The 23,449-nt window shown below is 40.9% G+C and overlaps 1 protein-coding gene across 7 annotated transcripts in view; it reads right to left on the reverse strand.

The window, feature by feature from the left end:
• Positions 1 to 268: 268 nt before the first annotated feature.
• The window catches only part of grb10 (growth factor receptor bound protein 10), a 194,168-nt gene continuing 170,987 nt past the window's right edge, over positions 269 to 23,449 (reverse strand). For all 7 annotated transcript variants that reach the window (XM_033049957.1, XM_033049921.1, XM_033049975.1 and 4 more), the window contains 4 exons: positions 20,381 to 20,447; positions 20,194 to 20,281; positions 8,738 to 8,831; positions 269 to 3,037 (listed from right to left, as the gene is read on the reverse strand). In XM_033049957.1, the coding sequence (XP_032905848.1) occupies positions 2,891 to 3,037; positions 8,738 to 8,831; positions 20,194 to 20,281; positions 20,381 to 20,447 (396 nt within the window). In that variant the 3' untranslated portion in view covers positions 269 to 2,890. The remainder of the gene's footprint in view (positions 3,038 to 8,737; positions 8,832 to 20,193; positions 20,282 to 20,380; positions 20,448 to 23,449) is intronic.

Below are 23,449 nucleotides of genomic sequence, written 5' to 3' on the forward strand. Positions count from 1 at the left end.
TATTTTTCTATGATAGTTTTAAGTGCACTATTGCTTATACTGGACTTCTGTTAGGAATATTGATTTTAGCACTTTGAGTTAAGTTACATTTTCTCCACAAAGCAGATTTTATTCTGTGCATATAATGAGCATGTTGATAGGACAAGAAGCACCCAGATCTCTAAGTGGAACTCAGCAAAAATTTGGGGACCAATGTTCTAATGCATAATGCACTTTGACAAAGGTAACAAAATTAAATTACTGGTGAGCGAAAAGAACAGTCTGAACATTTGTATTAAGTAGTTGCAAATGAGCAAGTTTGCATTAATGTTTATTTCTAATTACAATAAACAGAATATATCAGTCCCTTATTTATACAAAAATACCTGGACAGTTACAGTTAAGTTCACAAGCCTTATAGCTATTTACACCAAGCATATTATGAATACAGATTTCCATTTCAAAAGTTAATACCTTCAAGCATTCCCTGAAAAAAAAGGTTTGCTGCATTCCATTTCCTAGTCATCAGTTTTGCATTATGTTAAACTTAAGCAAATCCCATCAATGGAAAAGGTGCTTTGATTGGTCAAATGATTGATTATATCTTCATGCAGTAACTTATTGAGGAACAGACCCATTCAAACTGAAGCACATTACCTATTTTCATTTTGATGGGTAAATTAATTTGCTGTTAAATGTGGACAAATATATTGTGTATGTTAATAACCAAACATATTTGGTATATTCTTCTCGACCAGATACGATATGATATATTGTGATTTTTTTCTTCACAAAGTAAGAAAAAAAATCAACAGGCTTCATCAACCCTGAGAGTCTCCTTTTACTGTACATTCATATCACAAATACAAAAATAAAATATCAGTCATTGGCTTTTTATTGATAGCCAGCCAGATTGTTGGGCCAGTCAGATTGAAACCCTGTCAGAATTTCAGTAGAAGAGCTCAGTCAAGCTGATAATAAGAATATAATTAGTAGTATATGCATATTACCTGCTGAACTAATGGATAAAACTAAATGATGCATAACTATTGAATGTTCAAAATTATTAACCATCACATTATCATAAGGGCTCCTACACACCTTTTGCTTCTCTAAATTTAAATATAATTTACAATCATAAATATGCAAAAAAGATGCAATACCGATTAAAAAATTCTGGCTTGGTGTTTACAGATAATATGCAAGGATCCTGTTCTCAAAATTATTCAAAAAAATTTCAGAATATATTTTATGGATTCAATGATATTTTGTAAAATTGAAATGCCTTCACACCAACATTTACTGTGTAGATTAGTTTATGCAAATTATTACAAAAGCGCATGTGTATATAGTATGGGAGTACATTAGGCAACCATTATTTGAAGGGGCACTTTATGACAAAAAAGAAAATTTACTTGTAGTAAAATGAAAATAAACAACGCACTTAAACTAAAAATCTTTTCGCAAGTAAGTTGATGGAATTTGTAAGAAAATCAAACAATTATAAGCCAAAAATGTAATCCGTAAACTGTAGTATTCTACACTTCTACACATTCTTTCAAACTAGGGCTGTCTAAATAGCTGTTTATTTAGAATTGCATTTTGAAAATAATTTGGTAGTTTTACACTGCTGTGTCATCTGAAATTAAGTAATTCATCTTGTATCCTAACATTACTTTTTTTAAATGGATTCAGTGTATTTGAAAACAATTATAGTGCTTTTGGTAATTGAAATAAGAGTTTAATTTAGGTGATCTGATAACTCAAGGGCCTTAACCTGCACAATGCAAATGACCTTAATTTCCAAGGCTGGACAATTTAACACTTTTGTAGACATCACAATTAAACAAATACCACTTGGTGATTTAACAACGGGTCAAACCTTAGCAGAAAAGAAATACAATTTGGTGTAGTGCAGCAAATTCTCAAAAGACAAAATCCACATAGTAATGCAACATAATATTTGCCTGGATTTCTAGTCCAGAAGTGTTAGGAACAGTTTTCATTTTGCCTACAAGTAGTAAACTGACATTTGCCAATTGAACAGCCAGTATATGCCATATCTAACTTTTTTCCCCACTGAAATCATTGCATAAGAGATCAATCGGCAATTGCTAGTTTACTGTCTGTATCCAAAGGTCATCTCCATAGTGCCTGCTTTTATTTTATACTTGCCAGCTTTTCGATAAACTTCACTGGGTACATTAAACTGAATTTACTTTAATCCACCATAGTTTCACGTTGATTTGAAGAATTTAATTCACGGCAGTAAAATGTGCTGGATGCAAATTTTTGCTTGACCTATTATTTACTTGACTTTGGACAGTGTATGTCCCATGATGTACTTGGGGATATTGTAAATGGCTCTATGTCAACCTGCCAAAAGCAGCAGTTACAGAACTCTTTATTTTTTTGAAGATGCCTACATCTGAACATTATTCACAATAGGTTGCATTCAAGAAACAAAAGAAATAGTAAGTGCTGCAGGAAATCGTGTCTCTTTAGCAATGCCATTAAAAAAAAATTGAATGGGCAAATTGCCAGCCCATATTAGAATATAAATTCATTTTCTTCAATTCAAATACAGTATCAAGATTACCCCAGAGCAGGTGCAATAGTCATGTTGTTTTTTTTTGCAGTAATATATAGTTTATGTAGTTCATCTTGAATATCATTATCAGAATGTACACAAAGTGACTGATGAAATTTAAAAATACTCTCAGCCACTCACACCATCTTCTGCATTTTTACCACGATTTTGTGAATAGGTGCGGCCTCAATTTAGTCTTCGATTTATGGTTTTACTTGATTTCACAGTTTTGTTGAAAAATAGTTATTTTCTCAAAAAAATCCCAAAGTCGATGCAGAGATAAAGGTAGCATTTCCTATCATAGTTTATTCAAATCAACTATCATAAAGAAATCTGGGCACAGTAATGCTTTAGCTTACAAGGAAGAATCCCTCGGTTCAGTTGATAAAATTCAACAAGTTGAATCAGATCAGTAAATCTGGTATTTCCATCATCAAGACTGAAGACATGCTGTCCATTTTCCTCACACTACAAAAGTAAAAAGAAATGGAATTGAATACAAAACTATGACAGAAACAATGAATATCCCAGAAGGTACAAATGTTTGACACTGGAACATACAAGCATTATGGGTATTTTATGTTCATAGGCCAAGAACAGAATCAAGTCTACTCTGCCATTTGATCATGGCTGATCTATCTTTTGTTCTCAACCTCATTCTCCTGCCTTCTCCCCATAACCTTTGACCCCCTTACTAACCAAGAACCTGTTACTCCCGACTTCATAAATACCCCAAAACATGGCCTCTACAGTCATCACTGCAACTAATTCCACAGATTCACCACCCTCTGGCTAAAGAAATTCCTCCTTATCTCCTTTCTAAATGTACGTCCTTTTATTCTTGGGTTCTGCCCTCTGGTCCTAGACTCTCCCACTAGTTGAAAAATCCTCTCTACATTCATTCTATCCAGGCCTTTCATTATTCGGTAAGTTTCAATAAGATTCCCCCCCTAATGCCCCCTCATCCTTCTAAACTCCAATGAGTTCAAGCCCAGAGTCGTCAAATGCTCATCATACGTCAACCCAATAATTTCCGGGATCATTCTTGTAAACATCCTCTGGACCACTTCCAACTCCAGCATATCTCACCTCAGATATGGGACCCACAATTGCTCACAATACTCCAAATGCTGTTGGACCAGTGCCCTATAAAGCCTCAGCATTACGTTCCTGCTTTTGTAGTCGAGTCCTCTTGAAATTAATGCTAATATTGCATTTGCCTTCCTTACAACCGATTCAACCTGCAATTTAACTTATGGGTGTCCTGCAGCAGCACTCTAGTTCCTTTGCACCTCCGGTGTCTGAATCCTCTCCCCATTCAGAGAATAGTCTATGTCTTTACTCCTAGTACCAAAGCGCATGGAAGTGAATACTTTGCTACGCTGTATTCCAGTCAGCCACATCAACCCACTCTCTCAACCTATCCAAGTCCTCATGCAGATTTCCTATTTCCGCTATATTACCTACCCCTTTATCTCTCTTAGTATCATCTGCAAACTTGGCCACAAAGCCATCAATTCCATCATCCAAATCATTAATATACAACATGAAAAGTAGCGGACTCAACACTGACCTCTGCATAACACCATTAGTCACCGGCAGCCAACCAGAATAAGCCCCCTTTATTCCCACTCTTTGCTTTCTGCCATTCAACCAATCTATCCATGTCAGTATCTTCCCTCCAATACCATGGCTCTCATATTTTTTAGCAGCGTCACATGCGGCATCTTATCAAAGGCCTTCTGAAAATCCAAGTAAACAACATCCACTGACTCTCCATTGTCTATTCTGCTGTTTACTTCTTCAAAGAATTACAACTGATTTGTCAGGCAAGATCTCCCTTTCACTAATCCATGCGGACAACGGACTATTTTATCATGTACTTCTAAGTACACGGAAACCTCATCCTCAATAATGGACTCAAGTCTTGGCCTGGGGATTGGCCACTCCAGGCCAGGCAGCCAGTGATAGGGATCAAAGCGACATCCAAGGGAGGGGACACTGTCACAACCTGTAAAATGATTTCCTGACACCTATACTCAATGCCCCTACCTATGAAAGAAATGATCAGCCATGATCATATTGAATGGCGGTGCAGGCTCGAAGGGCAGAATGGCCTACTCCTGCACCTATTTTCTATGTTAAAGCATATTATGAAGTCATGCTAACCGGCCTATAGTTTCTCATCTTTTGCCTTGCTCCTCTCTTGAACAGTGGAGTAACATTTGCTATATTCCAGTCCTCCGGGACCATTCCCGACTCTAATGATTGTTGAAAAATCACTACTGATGCCTCCACAATAAAAGCTACCTCTCTTTCAGAACCCTGGGTGTCATCCTACTGGTCCAGGTGACATTCACCTTCAGGCCTTTCAGTTTCCCAAACACCTTCTCCTTAGTAATAGCAACTCCAGTAACCTCTGACTATGGGTGAGTGGTAGAGGTGGGTGTAATGGTAGAGTTGCTGCCTTAAAGCGCCAGAGACCCGGGTTCGATCCTGACTACTAGTGCTGTCTGTATGAAGTTTGTCTGTTCTCCATGACTGCGTGGATTTTCTCCGGGTGCTGCAGTTTCCTCTCGCATTCCAAAGATTTGTATTGTAGATTAATTGGCTTCTGTAAATTGTCCCTAGAGTGTAGGATAGAACTAGTTGTGGGTGATCGCTGGTCAGCATGGACTCAGTAGGTCAAAGGGCCCATTTCCCCGCTGTATCTCTAAATTAAACTGGCACTCATGAATTTCTGGCATATTGTTGCTATCTTCTGGTGAAAAACACCTAATCAATTCGTCTATCATTTCTTTATTCCCCATTACAACTTCTTCAACATCTTTTTGCAGCAGTCCAATGTCCACTCTTACCTCCCTTTTACTCTTTATATATCTGAAGAAACTTTTGATATCTGCTTTTATATTATTGGCTAGCTTACATTCATATTTCATCTTTTCTCTCCTTATTGCCTTTTTAGTTGCGGTCTGTTGATTATTAAAAGCTTTCGAATCTTCTAGCTTTCCTCTAATCTTTGCAATATTATATGCCTTTGCGTTTACTTTCATGCTGCCTTTGACTTCCTTTGTCAGCTACAGTTAGCTCATTCTCCCCTTAGAATCTTTCTTCCTCTTTGGGATGAAGTGATCCTGCATCTTCTGAATTACTCCCACAAACTCTTGCCATTATTGCTGTACCCTTATTCCTGCTGGGATCCCTTTCCAATTAGCCAGCTCCTCCCTCGTGCCTCTGTCGTTACCTTTGCTCACAGTAATACTGACACATCTGATTTAATCTTCTCCCTCTCAAACTGCAGATTGAATTTTATCATATTATGATCAATACCGCCTAGGTGTTCCTTAACTTAAAGCTCGCTAATCAAATCCGGCTCATTACACAACATCAAATCCAGAATTGCCTTTTACCTAGCAGGCTCGACCACAAGCTGCTGTCAGAAGCCATTTTGTAGGCACTCTACATTTTCCTTCACTTGGGATCCAGTACCAACCTGATTTTCCAAGTCGATCTGCATATTGAAATCCCCCATAACCAATATAACATTGCCTTTCTTACATGCCAAATGTATCTCCTGATGTAATTAATACCCTACATCCTGGCTACTGTTCAAAGGGATGTATATAACTCCCATCAGTCTTTTGACCTGTGCAGTTTCATAACACTCCCCACAAGGATTCTACATCTGATCCTATGTCATCCCTTGCTAAGGACTGAATATCATTCCTTATCAGCAGAGCCACTCCATATGCCCACCTGCCTGTCTTTTCAATAAGATGTGTATCCTAGGATGTGTACCCTTGGATGTTCAGCTCTGATCCTCTTCCAGCCAAGGTTATACCTACCAATTTCTAATTGCACTATAAGCTCATCCACCTTGTTCCGTATACTGCATGCATTCAAATATAACATCAGGTCAGTATTCACCTTCCCTCCTCTAAAATCTAAAAGACGACAGATGGCACAATGGGCTAAGTGTTCGGCTGGCAACCGGAAGGTAGCTGGTTCGAATCCCGCTTGGAGTGCATACTGTCGTTGTGTCCTTGGGCAAGACACTTCACCCACCTTTGCCTGTGTGTGTCCTTGGACAAGACACTTCACCCACCTTTGCCTGTGTGTGTGGATGTAATTATGTGAAGCACTTTGGGGTCAATGCAAGTTGACTAAAAATGTGCTATATAAATAAAAATAAAAAAAAGACAAAGACAAAATTGGTCACCATTTGGCCTGACCTTAGACGCATCCCTTTTAAATCTTTCTGTCCTGTTACTGCTTCTGGATTTCAGTAACATCTCCCCCCCTTATTTAGTTCAAAGCCCCAATCTAAGCAATTAAAACCGAGATGAGAAGAACTTTTTTCACACAGAGAGTGGTGAATCTCTGGAACTCCCTGCCACAGAGGGTAGTCGAGGCCAGTTCATTGGCTATATTTAAGAGGGAGTTAGATGTGGCCCTGGTGGCTAAGGGGATCAGAGGGTATGGAGAGAAGGCAGGTACGGGATGCTGAGTTGGATGATCAGCCATGATCATATTGAATGGCGGTGCAGGCTCGAAGGGCCGAATGGCCTACTCCTGCACCTAATTTCTATGTTTCTATGTTTCTATCTACAGTCCTAGTTATACAGTTCACCAGGATCCTGGTCCCAGCAGGGTTCAGGTGGACTCAGTCCCATCGGAACAGCTCCCTCCTTCCCCATAAAAGATGTGAAGGACATTTTATTTTTTAAGGTAATTAAATTTACAGAAATAATCAGTTAATTAAAAAAGATTGAAATTTTTATACTTTTTCACATTTACCAAACAGATATTGTAACTTTTCATGTATGGCCAAAAGTTTGGCATTCTACAAAGTTTTCCACAGATTCACCACCCTCCGGCTCAAAAAATTCCTCATCTCCTTTCTAAAGATGCGTCCTTTTATTGCAAGGCTCTGACTTCTTGTCCTAGACTCTCAAAATAGTGGAAACATCCTCTCCACGTCCACTCTATCCAGGCCTTTCATTATTTGACATATGCTGAAAGAATGGGTCAACTGGGCTTGTATTCACTGGAATTTAGGATGAGAGGAGATCTTATAGAAACATATAAAATTCTTAAAGGATTGGACAGGCTAGATGCAGGAAAAATGTTCCCGATGTTGGGGGAGTCCAGAACCATGGATCACAGTTTAAGAATAAGGGGTAGGTCATTTAGAACTGAGATGAGGAAAAACGTTTTCACCCAGAAAGTTGTGAATCTGTGGAATTCTCTGCTCAGTAGGCAGTGGAGGCCAATTCACTGGATGTTTTCAAGAGGGAGTTAGATTTAGCTCTTAGGGCTAAAGGAATCAAGGGATATGGGGAAAAAGCAGGAATGGGGTACAGGTTTTAGATGATCAGCCATGATCATATTGAATGGCAGTGCTGCGGCTCGAAGGGCCAAATGGCCTACTCCTGCACCTATTTTTCTATGTTCTATGTTTTCTATTTGGTAAGTTTCAATGAGATACCCTCCTCATCCTTCTAAACTCCAGCGAATACAATCCCAGACCTTCAAATGCTCATTATACATTAACACAATCATTTCACCGGGATCATTCTAGCAAATCTCTCCAATGTCACCACATCCCTCCACAGATATGGATGGGGCTCAAAACTGCCCACAATACTCCAAATACAGTTCGATCAATACCCTTATCATTACATCGCTGCTCTTATATTCTAGATTCTAGATTTATATTCTCAAAATGAATGCATACATAGAGCTTGGCTTCAACCTGCAAAGTAACCTTTTTGGAATCCTGCACCCGCATTCTCAAGTCCCTTTGCATCTTTGAATCCTAAATATTGCTCTGAATAGGAACTGCCACTGTTCTATATTCCCTGGAGTTAATGTCAGAAGAAATTAAAAAGGAAATTTATATTTACCAAAATAAGACCTTGATAGAAATTGAAAGATTATGAATATTAGTTACAGCCTAGGTATTCCCTTTTGTGAGGAGATACGACAGATGTTAATATCTATAGTTTCAAGTTGCCATCAATGGTACTTGTTAGTTACATACAGTTAGAAGCAATCTTATCTTAAACTTATAGTCGACAAAACACTTCTGCAAAAATGTTAATGATTGCATAGGTTAGAAAAGATAGAACAAATTCAAAACATTTAGAAATACAATCAAAAACTTACCGGTAATATTTGGAAATGTCTGATCTTCAGCTGACAGTACAATGTTAGCACAAATGTCTTTGGGTTACTCTGACTATCTCTCAAAAGAAATAACCTGCATCATAAAAATCACAACTATAATTACATTTAAATTATAGGTCCACTTTACTGTGATTGAAATTAAAGAACAGAGTTCTGAATGAATAACTGCTAGAAGAGCAAACCACAGTGCTGGAGGAACTCAGCAGCTCAACTTGCCCACGCCGACCAACATGCCCCATCTCCGCTAGTCCCACTGGCCTGTATTTGGCCCAGATCCCTCAAAACCTATCCTATCCATGTACCTGTTTAAATGTCTCTTGAACATTGTGATACTAACTGCCTCAACTACCTCCTCCGGCAGCTCTTTCCACACCCACGGTCCTTTGTGTATAAAAGTTACCCCTCAGGTCCCTATTAAATCTCCCCCCTCACCTTAAACCTATGATTCGTGACTCCACTTCTCTGGGCAAAAGACTGTGCATTTACCCAATCTACTTCTCTCATTAATTTGTACACATATATGAGATCATCCCTCATGCTCCTACACTTCATAAATAAAGTCCTAGCCTGCTCAACCTCTCCCGATAACTCAGGCCCTCGAGTCCTAGTAACATCCTCATGAATCTTCTCTGTACCCTTTCCAGCTTGACAACATCTTTCCTATAACACGGTGACCAAAACTGAAGGCAATACTCTAAATGGGGCTTGAATGTTTTTTATAACTGTAACACTCTCCAGAGCCCGACCATTCACTTTATAGGTCCTGCTCGTGTTAGACTTCCCAAAATGCAACACCTCACATTTCACCGTATTAAATCGTATCAACCATTCCGCAGCTCACCTGCCCACCTGATCAAGATCCTGCTGCAATTTTTGACAACCATCTTCACTATCTACAATACCACCCACTTTAGTGTAATCTGCAAACATGCTAATCATGCCTTGTTCGTTCTTGTCCAAATCATTAATATAAATGACAAACAGCAATAGTCACAGGCCTCCAGTCCAAAAAACAACCTTCCACCATCACCATCTGCCTCCTTCCATGAAGCCATTTTTCAATTCATTCAGCTATCTCTTCGCTGACTATGCCTAATCAGCCCTTGTCCATCAAAATGCATGTCAATCCTATCCCTCAGAATACTCTCTGGTAACATTCCGACCACAACTATTAACCTCACTGTCCTTAGTCCCCAAACCTTCTTGAATAGAGGCACATCATTTTCCACCCTCCAGTCTTCCGGCTCCTCACCCATATTTAATGACAACTCGTAAAACTCAGCTAGGGCCCTTACAATTTCCTCTCTGATCAGGCCCAGGAGATTTGTCTACCTTCATACGGGTCATGATCTTCCACAAATCTCAACAAATTGCTACAATTTAGAATTTCAATTCGTGGGCTTTTCCTGTCTTTATCCATAACTATCTTAAACCTAATAGAACAGTGGTCGCTTCATGAAGGCTCATCCACAAACTTGTCATCCACATGCCCTTCCCAATTTCCCAAGACTAGATCAAGTGTTGCCCGCTCCCGTGTGGGGCTCTATATATTGCCAGAGAAAACTTTCCTGAAAACATCTGACAAATTCCACTCCATCTAAGCCTTCTGCACTACGACATTCCCAATCAATATTGGGAAAGTTAAAGTTTAATACATTTTTTAAGATACTCTCTGAAAAGTATACTTTCTAAAGCTTCTTTAGATATGTAAAAAGGAAAAGATTAGTGAAGAGACATGTAGGTCCCTTACAATCAGAGACAGGTGAATTTATAATGGGGAAACAAGGAAATGGCAGAACAGTTAAACAAGTACTTTGGTTATGTCTTCACTAAGGAAGACACAAACAATCTCCCAGAAATACTTGGGGACCGAGGATCTAGTGGGAGGGAGGAACTGAAGGGAATCCACATTAGTCAGGAAATGGTGTTAGGTAAACTCGGAGGGGGCGCTGCTCTGGCAGCAGCCATGTCAGCAGCGCGTTAGTTTTTTTTTCAACTTTTTAAATTTTTTTAGTATGTTTTTGATGTTCCTCGGTGTGTTTTGTGTGGGGGGTGGTGCGGGGGGGGTAAGGGGCAAACCGCTTCGGTCGCCTCCTCCATGGAGAGGCGACTTTTTCCAGGTCGCCTTCCCCGTGGCCTAACATCAAGGATAGGCGTGGCCTTTCTACGGAGACGCGCCCAGGACTTCAGCGGCGGGCGCAGCGTGGACTCTCGGCGTGGAGCGGGTGAGCCCTCGCTGGGGCTTGCCGGAGGGGAGCGCTCCGTTTCGCAAGCCCGCGGAAGCCGGCAGCCTGAAGCCGCGGTCTGCAGAGTTCCAGCTGGTGCGGCGTCTACAGCCCGGGATCCCTCGTGGGGGACACGGGGGGGGGGGAAGAGGAAGCCACCACTGCCGGCCCGCGGCCAACTTCTACCGCGGGCCCGGCATGGACTTAACATCACCCCTGGAAGGGAGCTTCGACCGCCGGTCCTGCAGTCTACGGTGCTTCTGGCTGCGCTGGAGACTTTAAATCTCGACCGCCGGCCTGCGGCCTACACCAACTTAAAGCCGCGGTCTCCGGTGAGGAAGAGCCGATCCTGGACTGACTCTGGACTTTGGTCCTGTCCACGGGGGGGAAATGGAGGAGGTCTGGCCAAATTTTATGCCTTCCACCACAGTGATGAATGCTGTGGTGGATTTTTGTGTTACATTTTTATTGTGGTTGTGTGTTCTTTATTATTGTATCGCTGCTGACAACCCAAATTCCACCGACCCTAGTTGTGTGGCAAATAAATTCTATTCTTGGGACTGAAGGCAGATAAATCCCCAGGGCCTGATGGTCTGCACCTCTGAGTACTCAAGGTGGCCCTAGAAATCGTGGATGCATTAGTGATCATTTTCCAATGTTCTCTCAACTCTGGATCAGTTCCTGTGGACTGGAGGGTAGCCAATGTAACTCCATTTTTTAAGAAAGGAGGAAGAGAGAAAACGGGAAATTATAGACCAGTTAGCCTTACAACGGTAGTGGGGAAGATGCTTGAGTCGATTATTAAAGATGTTATATCAGCGCATTTGGCAAGCAGTGACAGGATCGGTCAGTCAGCATGGATTTATGAAGGGGAAATCATGCTTGACTAATCTTCTAGAAGTTTTTGAGGATGTAACATGTAGAATGGATAAGGGAGAGCCAGTGGATGTGGTTTATTTGGACTTTCAAAAGGCCTTTGACAAAGTCCCACACAAGAGATTAGTGTGCAAAATTAGAGCACATGGTATTGGGGGTAGGGTATTGACATGGATAGAGAACTGGTTGGCAGACAGGAAGCAAAGAGTAGGAAATAACGCGTCCTTTTCAAAATGGCAGACAGTGACTAGTGGGCTGCTGCGAGGCTCGATACTGGGACCATCTATTATTGTATATATTACAATATATTATATATTACAATATATGATATTTATTACAATATATATTAACGATTTAGACGAGGGATTAAATGCAACAACTCCAAGTTTGTGGATGATCCAAAGCTTGGTGGCAGTGTGAGCTCCGAGGAGGATGCTGTGGTGAGGCTGCAGGGTGACTTGGATAGGTTGGGTAAGTGGGCAGATGCATGGCAAATACAGTATGATGTGGATAAATGTGAGGTTATCCACTTGGTGGCAAGATCAGGAAGGCAGATTATTATCTGAATGGTGTCAGATTAGGAAAAGGGCAGGTGCAACAAGACCTGGGTGTGCTTGTACATCAGTCACTGAAAGTAAGCATGCAGGTACAGCAGGCAGTGAAGAAAGCTAATGACATGTTGGCCTTCATTGCGAGAGGATTTGAGTTTAGGAGCAAGGAGGTCCTACTGTAGTTGTACATGGCCCTGTGAGCAATTTTGGTCTCCTAATTTGAGGAAGGACATTATTGCCATTGAGGAAGTGCAGCGTAGGTTCACCAGGTTAATTCCTGGGATGGCGGGACTGACATATGATGAAAGAATGGGTCGACTGGACTTGTTCCCACTGGAATTTAGAAGGATGAGAGGATTCTTATAGAAAGATATAAAATTCTTAAAGGATTGGACAGGCTAGATGCAGGAAAAATGTTCCCAATGTTGGAGGAGTCCAGAACCAGAGGTCCCAGTTTAAGAATGAAGGGTAGGTCATTTAGGACTGAGATGAGGAAAAATGTTTTCACCCAGAGAGTTGTGAATTTGTGGAAATATCTGCCACAGAAGGCAGTGGAGGCCAATTTACTGGATGTTTTCAAGAGAGAGTAAGATTTAGCTCTTAGGCCTAAAGGAATCAAGGGATATGGGGAAAAAGCAGGAACAGGGTATTGATTCTAGATGATCAGCCAGGATCATATTGAATGGCGGTGCTGGCTCGAAGGGCCGAATGGCCTACTCCTGCACCAATCTTTCCATGTTTCTAATGAAAGCAAGGTGGTATGACAGATTAGTTATATACTGAATCTTGGAGATTGTACAACAGGAATTTAGGTTGGACATCTCAGCAACCTTTTCCACAATCTCGACATTGCAAGTAAAAACAATGATAGATTGCAAGGCATATCCTAACCAACAATTTCCCCCTTGACTTACGGACACTGACTTAACACTCATTGCAGCTAGAATTATAAGGGTGATGGAGAAACATCAATACTACCAAAGCTCTCCATGAGTAGCAATCCCTACATTTTAGTAAATTTTACTGTATTGACTGTGTATATATCCTTCAGTATTTTAAATGGTTTTATCAGACCAATCCCACAAAAAATATCTAACCACTGCTCTATAGAAAACAACTTCAAACTTTCCAGTTTATCTAACTCCCTCATTTCTGGAAGCATTTTATCAAAATTCTTCTGCATCCTCTCAAAAGCGTGCCAGATCTGAGCACAATAGTCCAGTTGTGACCAAACTAATGTTTTATAAAGGTTTGTCATTACTTCTGTATTCTAACCTTCCATTTGTTTTTCATTCTTCCCACTGAAATGTAAAAATGTTCATCGCAATTCATCTGCCACCAGTCTGCCCAGTTCATGGGTCTTGCCTATATCTTCTTGAAGTCTTTTGTTATCAGCCCCACAACTCTCAATGACTACGTTTTGTGTCATCTACAAATCCGGAAATTGTACCTGGTATGTTCAAGTTCAAATTATTAATTCATATTAAGAAAAGTTGAGATCCTAGTTATGGCCAAGATCTATTATTTCCAACCGTGTTTCCCTCAGCAACCAAGAATAGATTGCGTTGGATGAGATGACTTTTGCACTTGAGAGCAGGTAGCCTTTTTAAGATATGAAATAGATGACCACTCATGCCTGCTGTCATTATTTTACATCAGTGCCATTTTACTGTACTAAAACTATGATTCACAACCCGAAAGCAATCTCATGAACCTTAACTTTGCACTGTCTATCACATGTATATCATGAACCTTGACTGTGCACTGTCTATCACATGTATATAAGAGACTAAACCAGTATACATTATTCTAGATGTGATTGCACCAAGCCCTAAATGATTGAACCGAGATATAATCAAAGCTCTTGCTAATTTTGAGGTCTTCCGTGATATTTTTAGTCTTACCACTGCAGCATCTTCCTGGTAAAGATTTACGTACAGGTAGTTCTGCTATAATGTGATAGTTATATTGCCTAAAAAACCCTGTGTTATAGAAAATACAGTCATAAAACCAATTCTGTTAAGAGGGTCAAGGGAGTTAGGAGATAGAGAGTGGAAGACTCAAAGTTATTTTTCCTGCAGGATTTTCAAAAATAACGGTCTTCTCAATAGTAATAAGTTTACTTTTGTTACTGCAAGTTAAAAATACCGAAGACTGTATGTTACATTGTTTAATTGTATATCATTCCCCAAATGTCAATGGAAGCAATTGCTTGTCAATTTCAATAACCCCCTGTGGTTAAAGTAGCAGCTGTGTTCTTCAGAGACATTGATATTTGATTACTATGGGAAAAGTGATTTCTCCCCATATGCTGTTTAAATCGACGATGCTTTTTTTTTCTGTTTGTCAATTCCAAAGTAACTTTTAAATGGTTCTCTAGTTCCTGATCAAAATCGTGTTATAACCAATTTGGTGTGCACAATGCAAATACTATTTCTTAATTCATCACTCATGCTGTGGAAACACGTACTATAGCAGAACTATTTTCTGCTTCAACGAGTAGTTTTCTTTTGAAAGTGCAAAAGATTGGAAGAATGCTAAAATGCATGTCCACAAATTCCTGGATGTTATAGATTCAAAGTTATACACAGAAACAAGCCCTTTGGCCCAAATTATCCATGCCGACCATGATGTCTACCTGAGTTTGCCCCATTTCCCTGTGTTAGGGCCACATCCATCCATCTAAACATGTGTGTAGTTTATTCCGAGCAAATGTGAGGTGTTGCACTTTGGGATGTCCAATGTAAGGGGAATTTGTACAATTAATGGCAGCGTTAATGTACAGTGGTATCTTGGGGTCTATGTCCATAACTCCATGAAAGTGGCAACACAAGCAGTAGAGTGGTAAAGTAGGTACATGACAGTCGGCTTGAAAGTATGACAGTAGACTTTCATTAGACAAGGCATTGACTATCACGTTGAGAGGGACAACGATTTAAAGTGAGAGGGACAAAGTTTAAAGAAGATGTGCGAGTAAGATTTTTTTTTAAACGGTCAGGGTCTGGAATGCACTGCCGTGGAAGGCAATGTAGGCAGATACGACAGTGGCATTGAATAGCTTATTTTAAATGCCACTGGATATGTGGAGAATGGATGGATATTGTTTCTGTGTAGGCAGTTAAGAGTTAGTATTGGCATCATTTTTTACACAATGTGGAGCCGAAGGACCTGTTCCTGTGCTGTTCTGTGCTCTAACATTTCCTGCCCAGTCAAATGTCTTTTACAAGTTCAAATGTCTTTTAAACTTTGTAATTGTGTACTCGCCTCTACCACTTCCTCTGGCAGCTTGCTCCGTATATATCTACCACCCTCTGTGACTAGCTTTCTCCTCAGGTCACTTCAAATCTTTTCCCCCCTCACATTAAATCTATACCCTCGAGTTTTAGACTGCCCTATCCAGCGAATGACCACTCCTTATCTTTACCCTCATGATTTTATATATGTCTTTAAGGTCCCCCCTCAGCCTGTTACCCTCCAGGGAAAAAAAGTCCCAGACAATTCAGTTTCTCCTTATAACTCAAGCCCTCCAGTCCCAGTAACATCTTCCTCAATGTTTTTGGCACCCTTTCTAGTATAATGACCCTTCCTATAACTTGGTAATCAGAATTGCACACAATACTCCAAATGTGGGCTTAAAAACGACTTGTACAGTTGTAATATGACGGCCCAACTCTTGCGCTCAATGCTCTGACTGAAGAAGTCAAAAGTGCCAAACACCTGCATCACCACCTTATCCACCTGTCTCACCACTTTCAGGGAACTATATACCCATACCCCAAGATCTCTCAGTTCGACAGCACTCTCAATGCACCAGCAATTTACTGCACAAATCCTGCCCTGGCTTCTCTCACCAAATTGCAACACTTCATCTTATCTCAATTAAACTACATCTCGCACATTGGGAGATAAAACAACAAAAACAGACTTGGTTGGTAGTCTTTCTGCGGAGTTTAATGTTATAATAGAGCGATTGTCCTTACTTTCTTTTTCTTTCTTTTCTAGGGTCTACTTTCTTACTTTACTTCCTTCTCTAACTTCTTTTCTAAGGGGCTTTCTTTTCCCAACACTCTTCTGCACTTCACAACTCTTGCGCACCTTCTTTACTTTCCTTACTTCTATCTTTTTCTTAAAGCTTTAAAAAAAAAAAAAATGAAGCGGTACAAAAAATGTATTAAGATATATGTGTTGTGTGTTATTGTAATTTACCGTACTTCTAATAAAAAAAAAAAAAAAAAAAAAAAAAAAAAAACTACATCTCGCATTCCATGGTCCACTTTTTTCCAGTTGATCTAGGTCCTGTTGCAATCTTAGTTAAGCTTTTGCACTGCCCACAATATCTCCAATGTTGGTCTCATCCGCTAAGCTACTAACAACAATGGACCCTACACCGATCACTGCAACATACTGCTAATCACAGGCTATCAATCTAAAAAACAATCCTCCACTACCATCCTCTGACTACTACCACCAAGACAATTCTATATCCAATAGGCTAGCTTACCTTGGATCCCATGTAATTTAACTTTCTGGTCAGGCCTACCATGGGAGACCATGTCAAAAGCCTTGCTAAGGTCCATGTAGACAATGTCAATCCTTTAGGATACCTCCTCAAAAACTCAAATTTGTGAGTATTTCCCATGCACTACCCCTAATCAGGCCTCGTCGTTCCAAATGCAGATCTTGTCTCTAAGAATCCCCTCTAGTAATTTCCTACCACTGGTGGTAGTCTCACTAGCCTGGCTTATTAGAAACATAGAAATTAGGTGCAGGAGTAGGCCATTCGGCCCTTCGAGCCTGCACCGCCATTCAATATGATCATGGCTGATCATCCAACTCAGTATCCCGTACCTGCCTTCTCTCCATACCCTCTGATCCCCTTAGCCACAAGGGCCACATCTAACTCCCTCTTAAATATAGCCAATGAACTGGCCTCGACTACCCTCTGTGGCAGAGAGTTCCAGAGATTCACCACTCTCTGTGTGAAAAAAGTTCTTCTCATCTCGGTTTTAAAGGATTTCCCCCTTATCCTTAAGCTGTGACCCCTTGTCCTGGACTTCCCCAACATCGGGAGCAATCTTCCTGCATCTAGCCTGTCCAACCCCTTAAGAATTTTATAAGTTTCTATAAGATCCCCTCTCAATCTCCTAAATTCTAGAGAGTATAAACCAAGTCTATCCAGTCTTTCTTCATAAGACAGTCCTGACATCCCAGGAATCAGTCTGGTGAACCTTCTCTGCACTCCCTCTATGGCAATAATGTCCTTCCTCAGATTTGGAGACCAAAACTGTACGCAATACTCCAGGTGTGGTCTCACCAAGACCCTGTACAACTGCAGTAGAACCTCCCTGCTCCTATACTCAAATCCTTTTGCTATGAAAGCTAACATACCATTCGCTTTCTTCACTGCCTGCTGCACCTGCATGCCTACTTTCAATGACTGGTGTACCATGACACCCAGGTCTCGCTGCATCTCCCCTTTTCCTAGTCGGCCACCATTTAGATAATAGTCTGCTTTCCTGTTTTTGCCACCAAAATGGATAACCTCACATTTATCCACATTATACTGCATCTGCCAAACATTTGCCCACTCACCCAGCCTATCCAAGTCACCTTGCAGTCTCCTAACATCCTCCTCACAGCTAACACTGCCCCCCAGCTTAGTGTCATCCGCAAACTTGGAGATATTGCCTTCAATTCCCTCATCCAGATCATTAATATATATTGTAAATAGCTGGGGTCCCAGCACTGAGCCTTGCGGTACCCCACTAGTCACTGCCTGCCATTGTGAAAAGGACCCGTTTACTCCTACTCTTTGCTTCCTGTTTGCCAGCCAGTTCTCTATCCACATCAATACTGAACCCCCAATGCCGTGTGCTTTAAGTTTGTATACTAATCTCTTATGTGGGACCTTGTCGAAAGCCTTCTGGAAATCCAGATACACCACATCCACTGGTTCTCCCCTATCCACGCTACTAGTTACATCCTCGAAAAATTCTATAAGATTCGTCAGACATGATTTACCTTTTGTAAATCCATGCTGACTTTGTCCAATGATTTCACCACTTTCCAAATGTGCTGCTATCCCATCTTTAATAACTGACTCTAGCAGTTCCTGCAATGCTTCTTAACTAAAGGCATATTGTTAGTCACTCTCCAGTCTTCCGATACCTCACCTGTGAGAAAATATGCCGGGGACCCAACAATTTTCTCCCTCCCTTCCCACAATGTCCTAGCATACGCTTCTAAATGCTAGATAATCAACCACCTTAACACACTTTTAAGACTGGCAGCAATGCTTTTTTTTAATAACAATATGTTTCAGGACATCACTATCCTCTTCTCTGAATTCTCTAGCTTCCATAGCAAACACAGTTGGGAAATATTCATTTCAGACCTCATATTCTATAACTCTACATTTGGATGACCAAATTGATCCTTAGACCTTACTCTCTCCCAAGTTAACCCTTTTGTTTTTAATATATTTGTAGAATCCCATAGGATTCTCCTTTACCTTAACTGTCAGAGCTATCTCATGTCCTCCTCCCCCACTGATTTCCTTTTAAACTATACTCATGCATTCCTTATACTCAAGGGATAAGTGTTCCTCACTCAAGAAGGATCTCTTCAGCCTATACCTCCTCCTTTTTCCTGATCAGACTTTCAATATATCTCAGCAATCAGAGTCCATAATCCTGCCAGCCTTGATCTTCAGTCTAACAGGAATATGCTGATCCCGAACTCTCTCTCTCTCTTTAAAAGCCTCGCTCTTGCCAACTACCCCACTTCACTGCAAACAGCCTCTTCCAATTAGGTCAATTGGAAGATGCTGTTTGCAGTGAAGTGGGGTAGTGGGGTATCCAATCAAATTCACTGTTTGCAGTGAAGTGGGGTATCCAATCAAATTCCGTTCCATTTTAGCCCTTACAACTCTGGCAGTCCTAGTCATGTTATGCAAGTTAAATTCACCCACTATTATAACTATTATGGCTATTATGGAAATTTGCTCTTAATTCCTGGTGACTATTAGGGAGCCTATAGTACGATAGCATCAATGTGATCACCTCTTGTTTATTTCTGAGTTCCACCCACATACCCTCACTGTACAATCCCCCCTGCATTATCTTCTCTCAATATTGCCCTGAAGTTCTCTCTGATCAAAAAAGCAACTCCCCCTCGATCATGCCTGAAGCACCTGTACCCAGAAACATTGAGCTGTCAGTCCTGCCCAGGCCTCAACCTCGCAGGATATTGGTCTCCCTCTAGTTCAAGTGCAACCCATTGCTTTTTTATGGGTCAACTCTACCGAATGAGATCATAAAGGTCCAGGAACCTGATTCCTTCTTTCCTTTACTTCCTTATTCTATGTTCTTCAGTCTCAAATTTATAAAGTCTTCCACTTGTTACTCTTTTTTCTTTTTACATGCCTATTAAAAGTTTGACAGTCTCTTGTTGCTCTTTTTGTCAAGCTATTATCATGTTTCATCTTGCCTTTATCAATTTCTTGGTTGTCCTATTTGTTCTAAAATGGTCCCAATATAATGTTATACACCTTTTTCTTGGGTTTAGCACCAACTGTTTAAAGTCAATTTGACATTAAAAGAGAAAGAAAATTCAGTCACATTTCAAATAATCTGCAACAGTTTGGCAAAAACATTTTGTTATAATTACTGATCTTCAAGTTCCTGATAAAAATTGCTTGATTCATAACAGTATGTGGATAAATTGACATATAGAAACTTTTTTGGATTATGGAAGCATAACGATTTTTCCTTTTATTTCTTACCCGTCCACAGGGCCCTGCTTTTCAATCATACTATGAGCTTCTTTTCGAGTGATCCGTCCTTGAAACCATGGTTGTGTCCTGTGAATAGCTGGACATTTAAACAAATCAGGTTTAGTTTCAAACTTGGTGAGGCTTCCGCTACTAAATAACCAAATAAAATTAAACTTGCATTTTGCTTATGACTTACTGTGACTGAGCGTAGAAGGGTGTAAAGGACTTGAGCTACCCAATGTGTTCATCCGCTGACCACGTTTCTGTCAATTAAATCATTAAATGGAAATAGGTATTAGGTTATGCTGATGTTACTAAATGCTTAATTGTACCATTTAATCATTAACTTAATGATAGGAGGTTTGATCGCATTGAATCTAAGCTGAGTTAGCCAACTGGATTAGGTTGGAGGAAGACATCAAAGGTTGTTATGGATGCACAAAGTGGTGAAGTAACTTAGCGGGTCAGGCAGCATCACCAGTGAACATGGATAGGTGACATTTTGGGTCGGGATCCTTCTTCAGACTGAATACGGGTCCTGACCCGAAACGTCATCTATCCATATTCTCCAGAGATACTGCCTGACCCACTGAGTTACTTCAGTACTTAAGTGTCTTTTTAAAAAAACCATGGATCTGATGAGTTGCATTTCTGATTGGAGACCCGTGACTAGTGGTGTGCTGCTGGTACTGCCCTCCTACATACTTTAACAATATAGATGACAATACAGTTAACATTTTTCGTAAATTTGCAGATGACACAAAATTGGTGGTATAGTAAAAAGTGAAGACGAATATCTAAGTTTACAACAAGATCTAGATCAAATAGAAATGTGGGCCAAGAAAGGACTAATGGAATTTAACTCTGACAAGCGTGAGATATTGCACCTTGGTATATCAAACCAGGGCACGACCTACACAGGAAATGATAGAGTCCTAGAAAGCGTTGCAGAACAAATAGATCTGGGAGGGCAGGTGCAAGGTTCCCTAAAAGTGGCGAGCCAGGTGAAAAGTGTGGTGCAAGCTTAAAAATGTACTTCATTGGCAAGAATATAGAGTACAAAAGTTGGAATATTATGATACAGTCATACAAGTTGTTGGTCATAGAATCATCGAATGATACAGTGTGGAAACAGGCCCTTCGGCCCAACTTTCCCAAACCGGCCAACATGTTCCAGCTACACTCGTCCCACATGCCTGCGCTTGGTCCATATCCCTCCAAACTTGTCCTATCCATGTACCTGTATCCTAAACGTTGGGATAGTCCCAGCCTCAACTACCTCCTCTGGCAGCTTGTTCCATACACCCACCATCCTGTGTGTGAAAAGGTTACCCCTATTCCTATTAAATCTTTTCCCCTTCACCTTGAACCTATGTCCTCTGATCCTCGATTCCTCTACTCTGGGCAAGAGATTCTGTGCATCTACCCGATCTATTCCTCTCATGATTTTATACACCTCTATAAGATCTCCCCTCATCCACCTGCACTCCAAGGAACAGAGACCCAGCCTACTGAACCTCTCCCTATAGCTCAAACCCTCTAGTCCTGACAACATCCTCGTAAATGATCTCTTAACCCTTTCAAGCTTGACAATATCTTTCCTATAACATGGTGCCCAGAACTGAGCACAATACTCTAAATGCGGTCTCACCAACGTCTTATACATCTGCAACATGACCTTATACAACTGCAACATGATGCAACACTTGGAGTATTGTGTGCAGTTCTGGATGCACAGATGCAGAAAATATGTTATTAAGTGTGCAAAAGAGATTTACTAAGACGTTACCTGGGCTTATAATGTTGAATTATAGGGAGAGATTTGATAACCTGGATTGTTTTATTTGGAGAGTAGGAGGCTGAGGGGTGGCCGTATAGAGGTGTGCAAGATCATGTGTAATTGTGGGCAATTTTTTGTTTAGAGGATAGTCTGTATTTGGAATGAGCTGTCAGAAAAAAAGCTATAGAAGTGGATACAATTATGACTTTTAAAAGACATGTGGACAGATATATGGATAGGAAAGGTTTAGTGGGCCTTTGGCGAAATGGGACTCAGCCCAATGTGCTAACTTGGTCAGCATGAGCAAGGTGGACCGAAGGCCATGTTTCAGTGCTGTAAATCTCTATGATTCTAATATAACATAAGCTAAACAACTGGTTGGAGAAGCTGAACATGTCAAGCCATATAGTCATAGTATCAAACATCAGGCAGTGGCGCAGCAGTAGAGTTGCTACCTTACGGCGCCAGAGACACGAGTTTGATCCTGACTACGGGTGCGATCCTGACTACAGGTGCTATCTGTACGGAGGTTGTACGTTCTCCCAGTTTTCTCCGGGAGCTCCGAATTCCTCCCGTAAGACGTTGGTGAGACCGCGTTTAGATATAAGGCATTGGTGAGACCGCATTTAGAATATTGTGTTCAGTTCTGGGCACCATGTTATAGGAAATATTGTCAAGCTTGAAAGGGTTCAGAAAAGATTTACGAGGATGTTGCCAGGACTAGAGGGTGTGTTGGAGCGCAGGGGTGATCTTATAGAGGTGTACAAAATCATGAGAGGAATAGATTGGGTAGATGCCCAGAGTCTTTTGCCCAAATTAGGGGAATCGAGGACCAGAGGACATAGGTTCAAGGTGAAGGGGTAAAGATTTAATAGGAATCCGAGGGGTAACTTTTTCAAACAAAGGGTAGTGGTGGTATGGAACAAACTGCGAGAAGAGGTAGTTGAGGCTGGGACTATCCCATTGTTTAAGAAACAGTTAGAAAGGTACGTGGATAGGACAGGTTTGGAGGGATATGGACCAAATGCAGGCAAGTGGGATTAGTGTAGATGGGACATTGTTGGCCGGTGTTGGCAAGTTGGGCCGAAGGGCCTGTTTCCACACTGTATCACTCTATTCCAGACGTACAGGTTTGCAGGTTAATTGGTTTTTGGCAAAAATGAAAAATTGTTCCTTGTGTGTAGGATAGTGCTAGTGTATGGGATCATTGGTCTGCGTGGACTTAGTGGGCCGAAGGGCTTGTTTTAATGCTGTTTCTCTAAAATAAAAAAAACTAAACACAGGAAAAGGCTCTTCGGCCCAAGTTGTTCAAATCAACCAAGATGTCTCATCCAAGATAGTCCCATTTGCCCATGTTTGTCGTGTGTGTGCGTGCTTGGCGCGTGCGTGTGTGTGTGTTTGGTGTGTGTGTGTGTTTGCCATGCGTGTGTTTGGCGTGTGTGGCGTGATGTGTGTGGCATGTGTGTGGGTGTTTGGCGTGTGTGT

Source organism: Amblyraja radiata, chromosome 2 (assembly GCF_010909765.2).
Source record: "Amblyraja radiata isolate CabotCenter1 chromosome 2, sAmbRad1.1.pri, whole genome shotgun sequence".
Classification (NCBI taxonomy): domain Eukaryota; kingdom Metazoa; phylum Chordata; class Chondrichthyes; order Rajiformes; family Rajidae; genus Amblyraja; species Amblyraja radiata.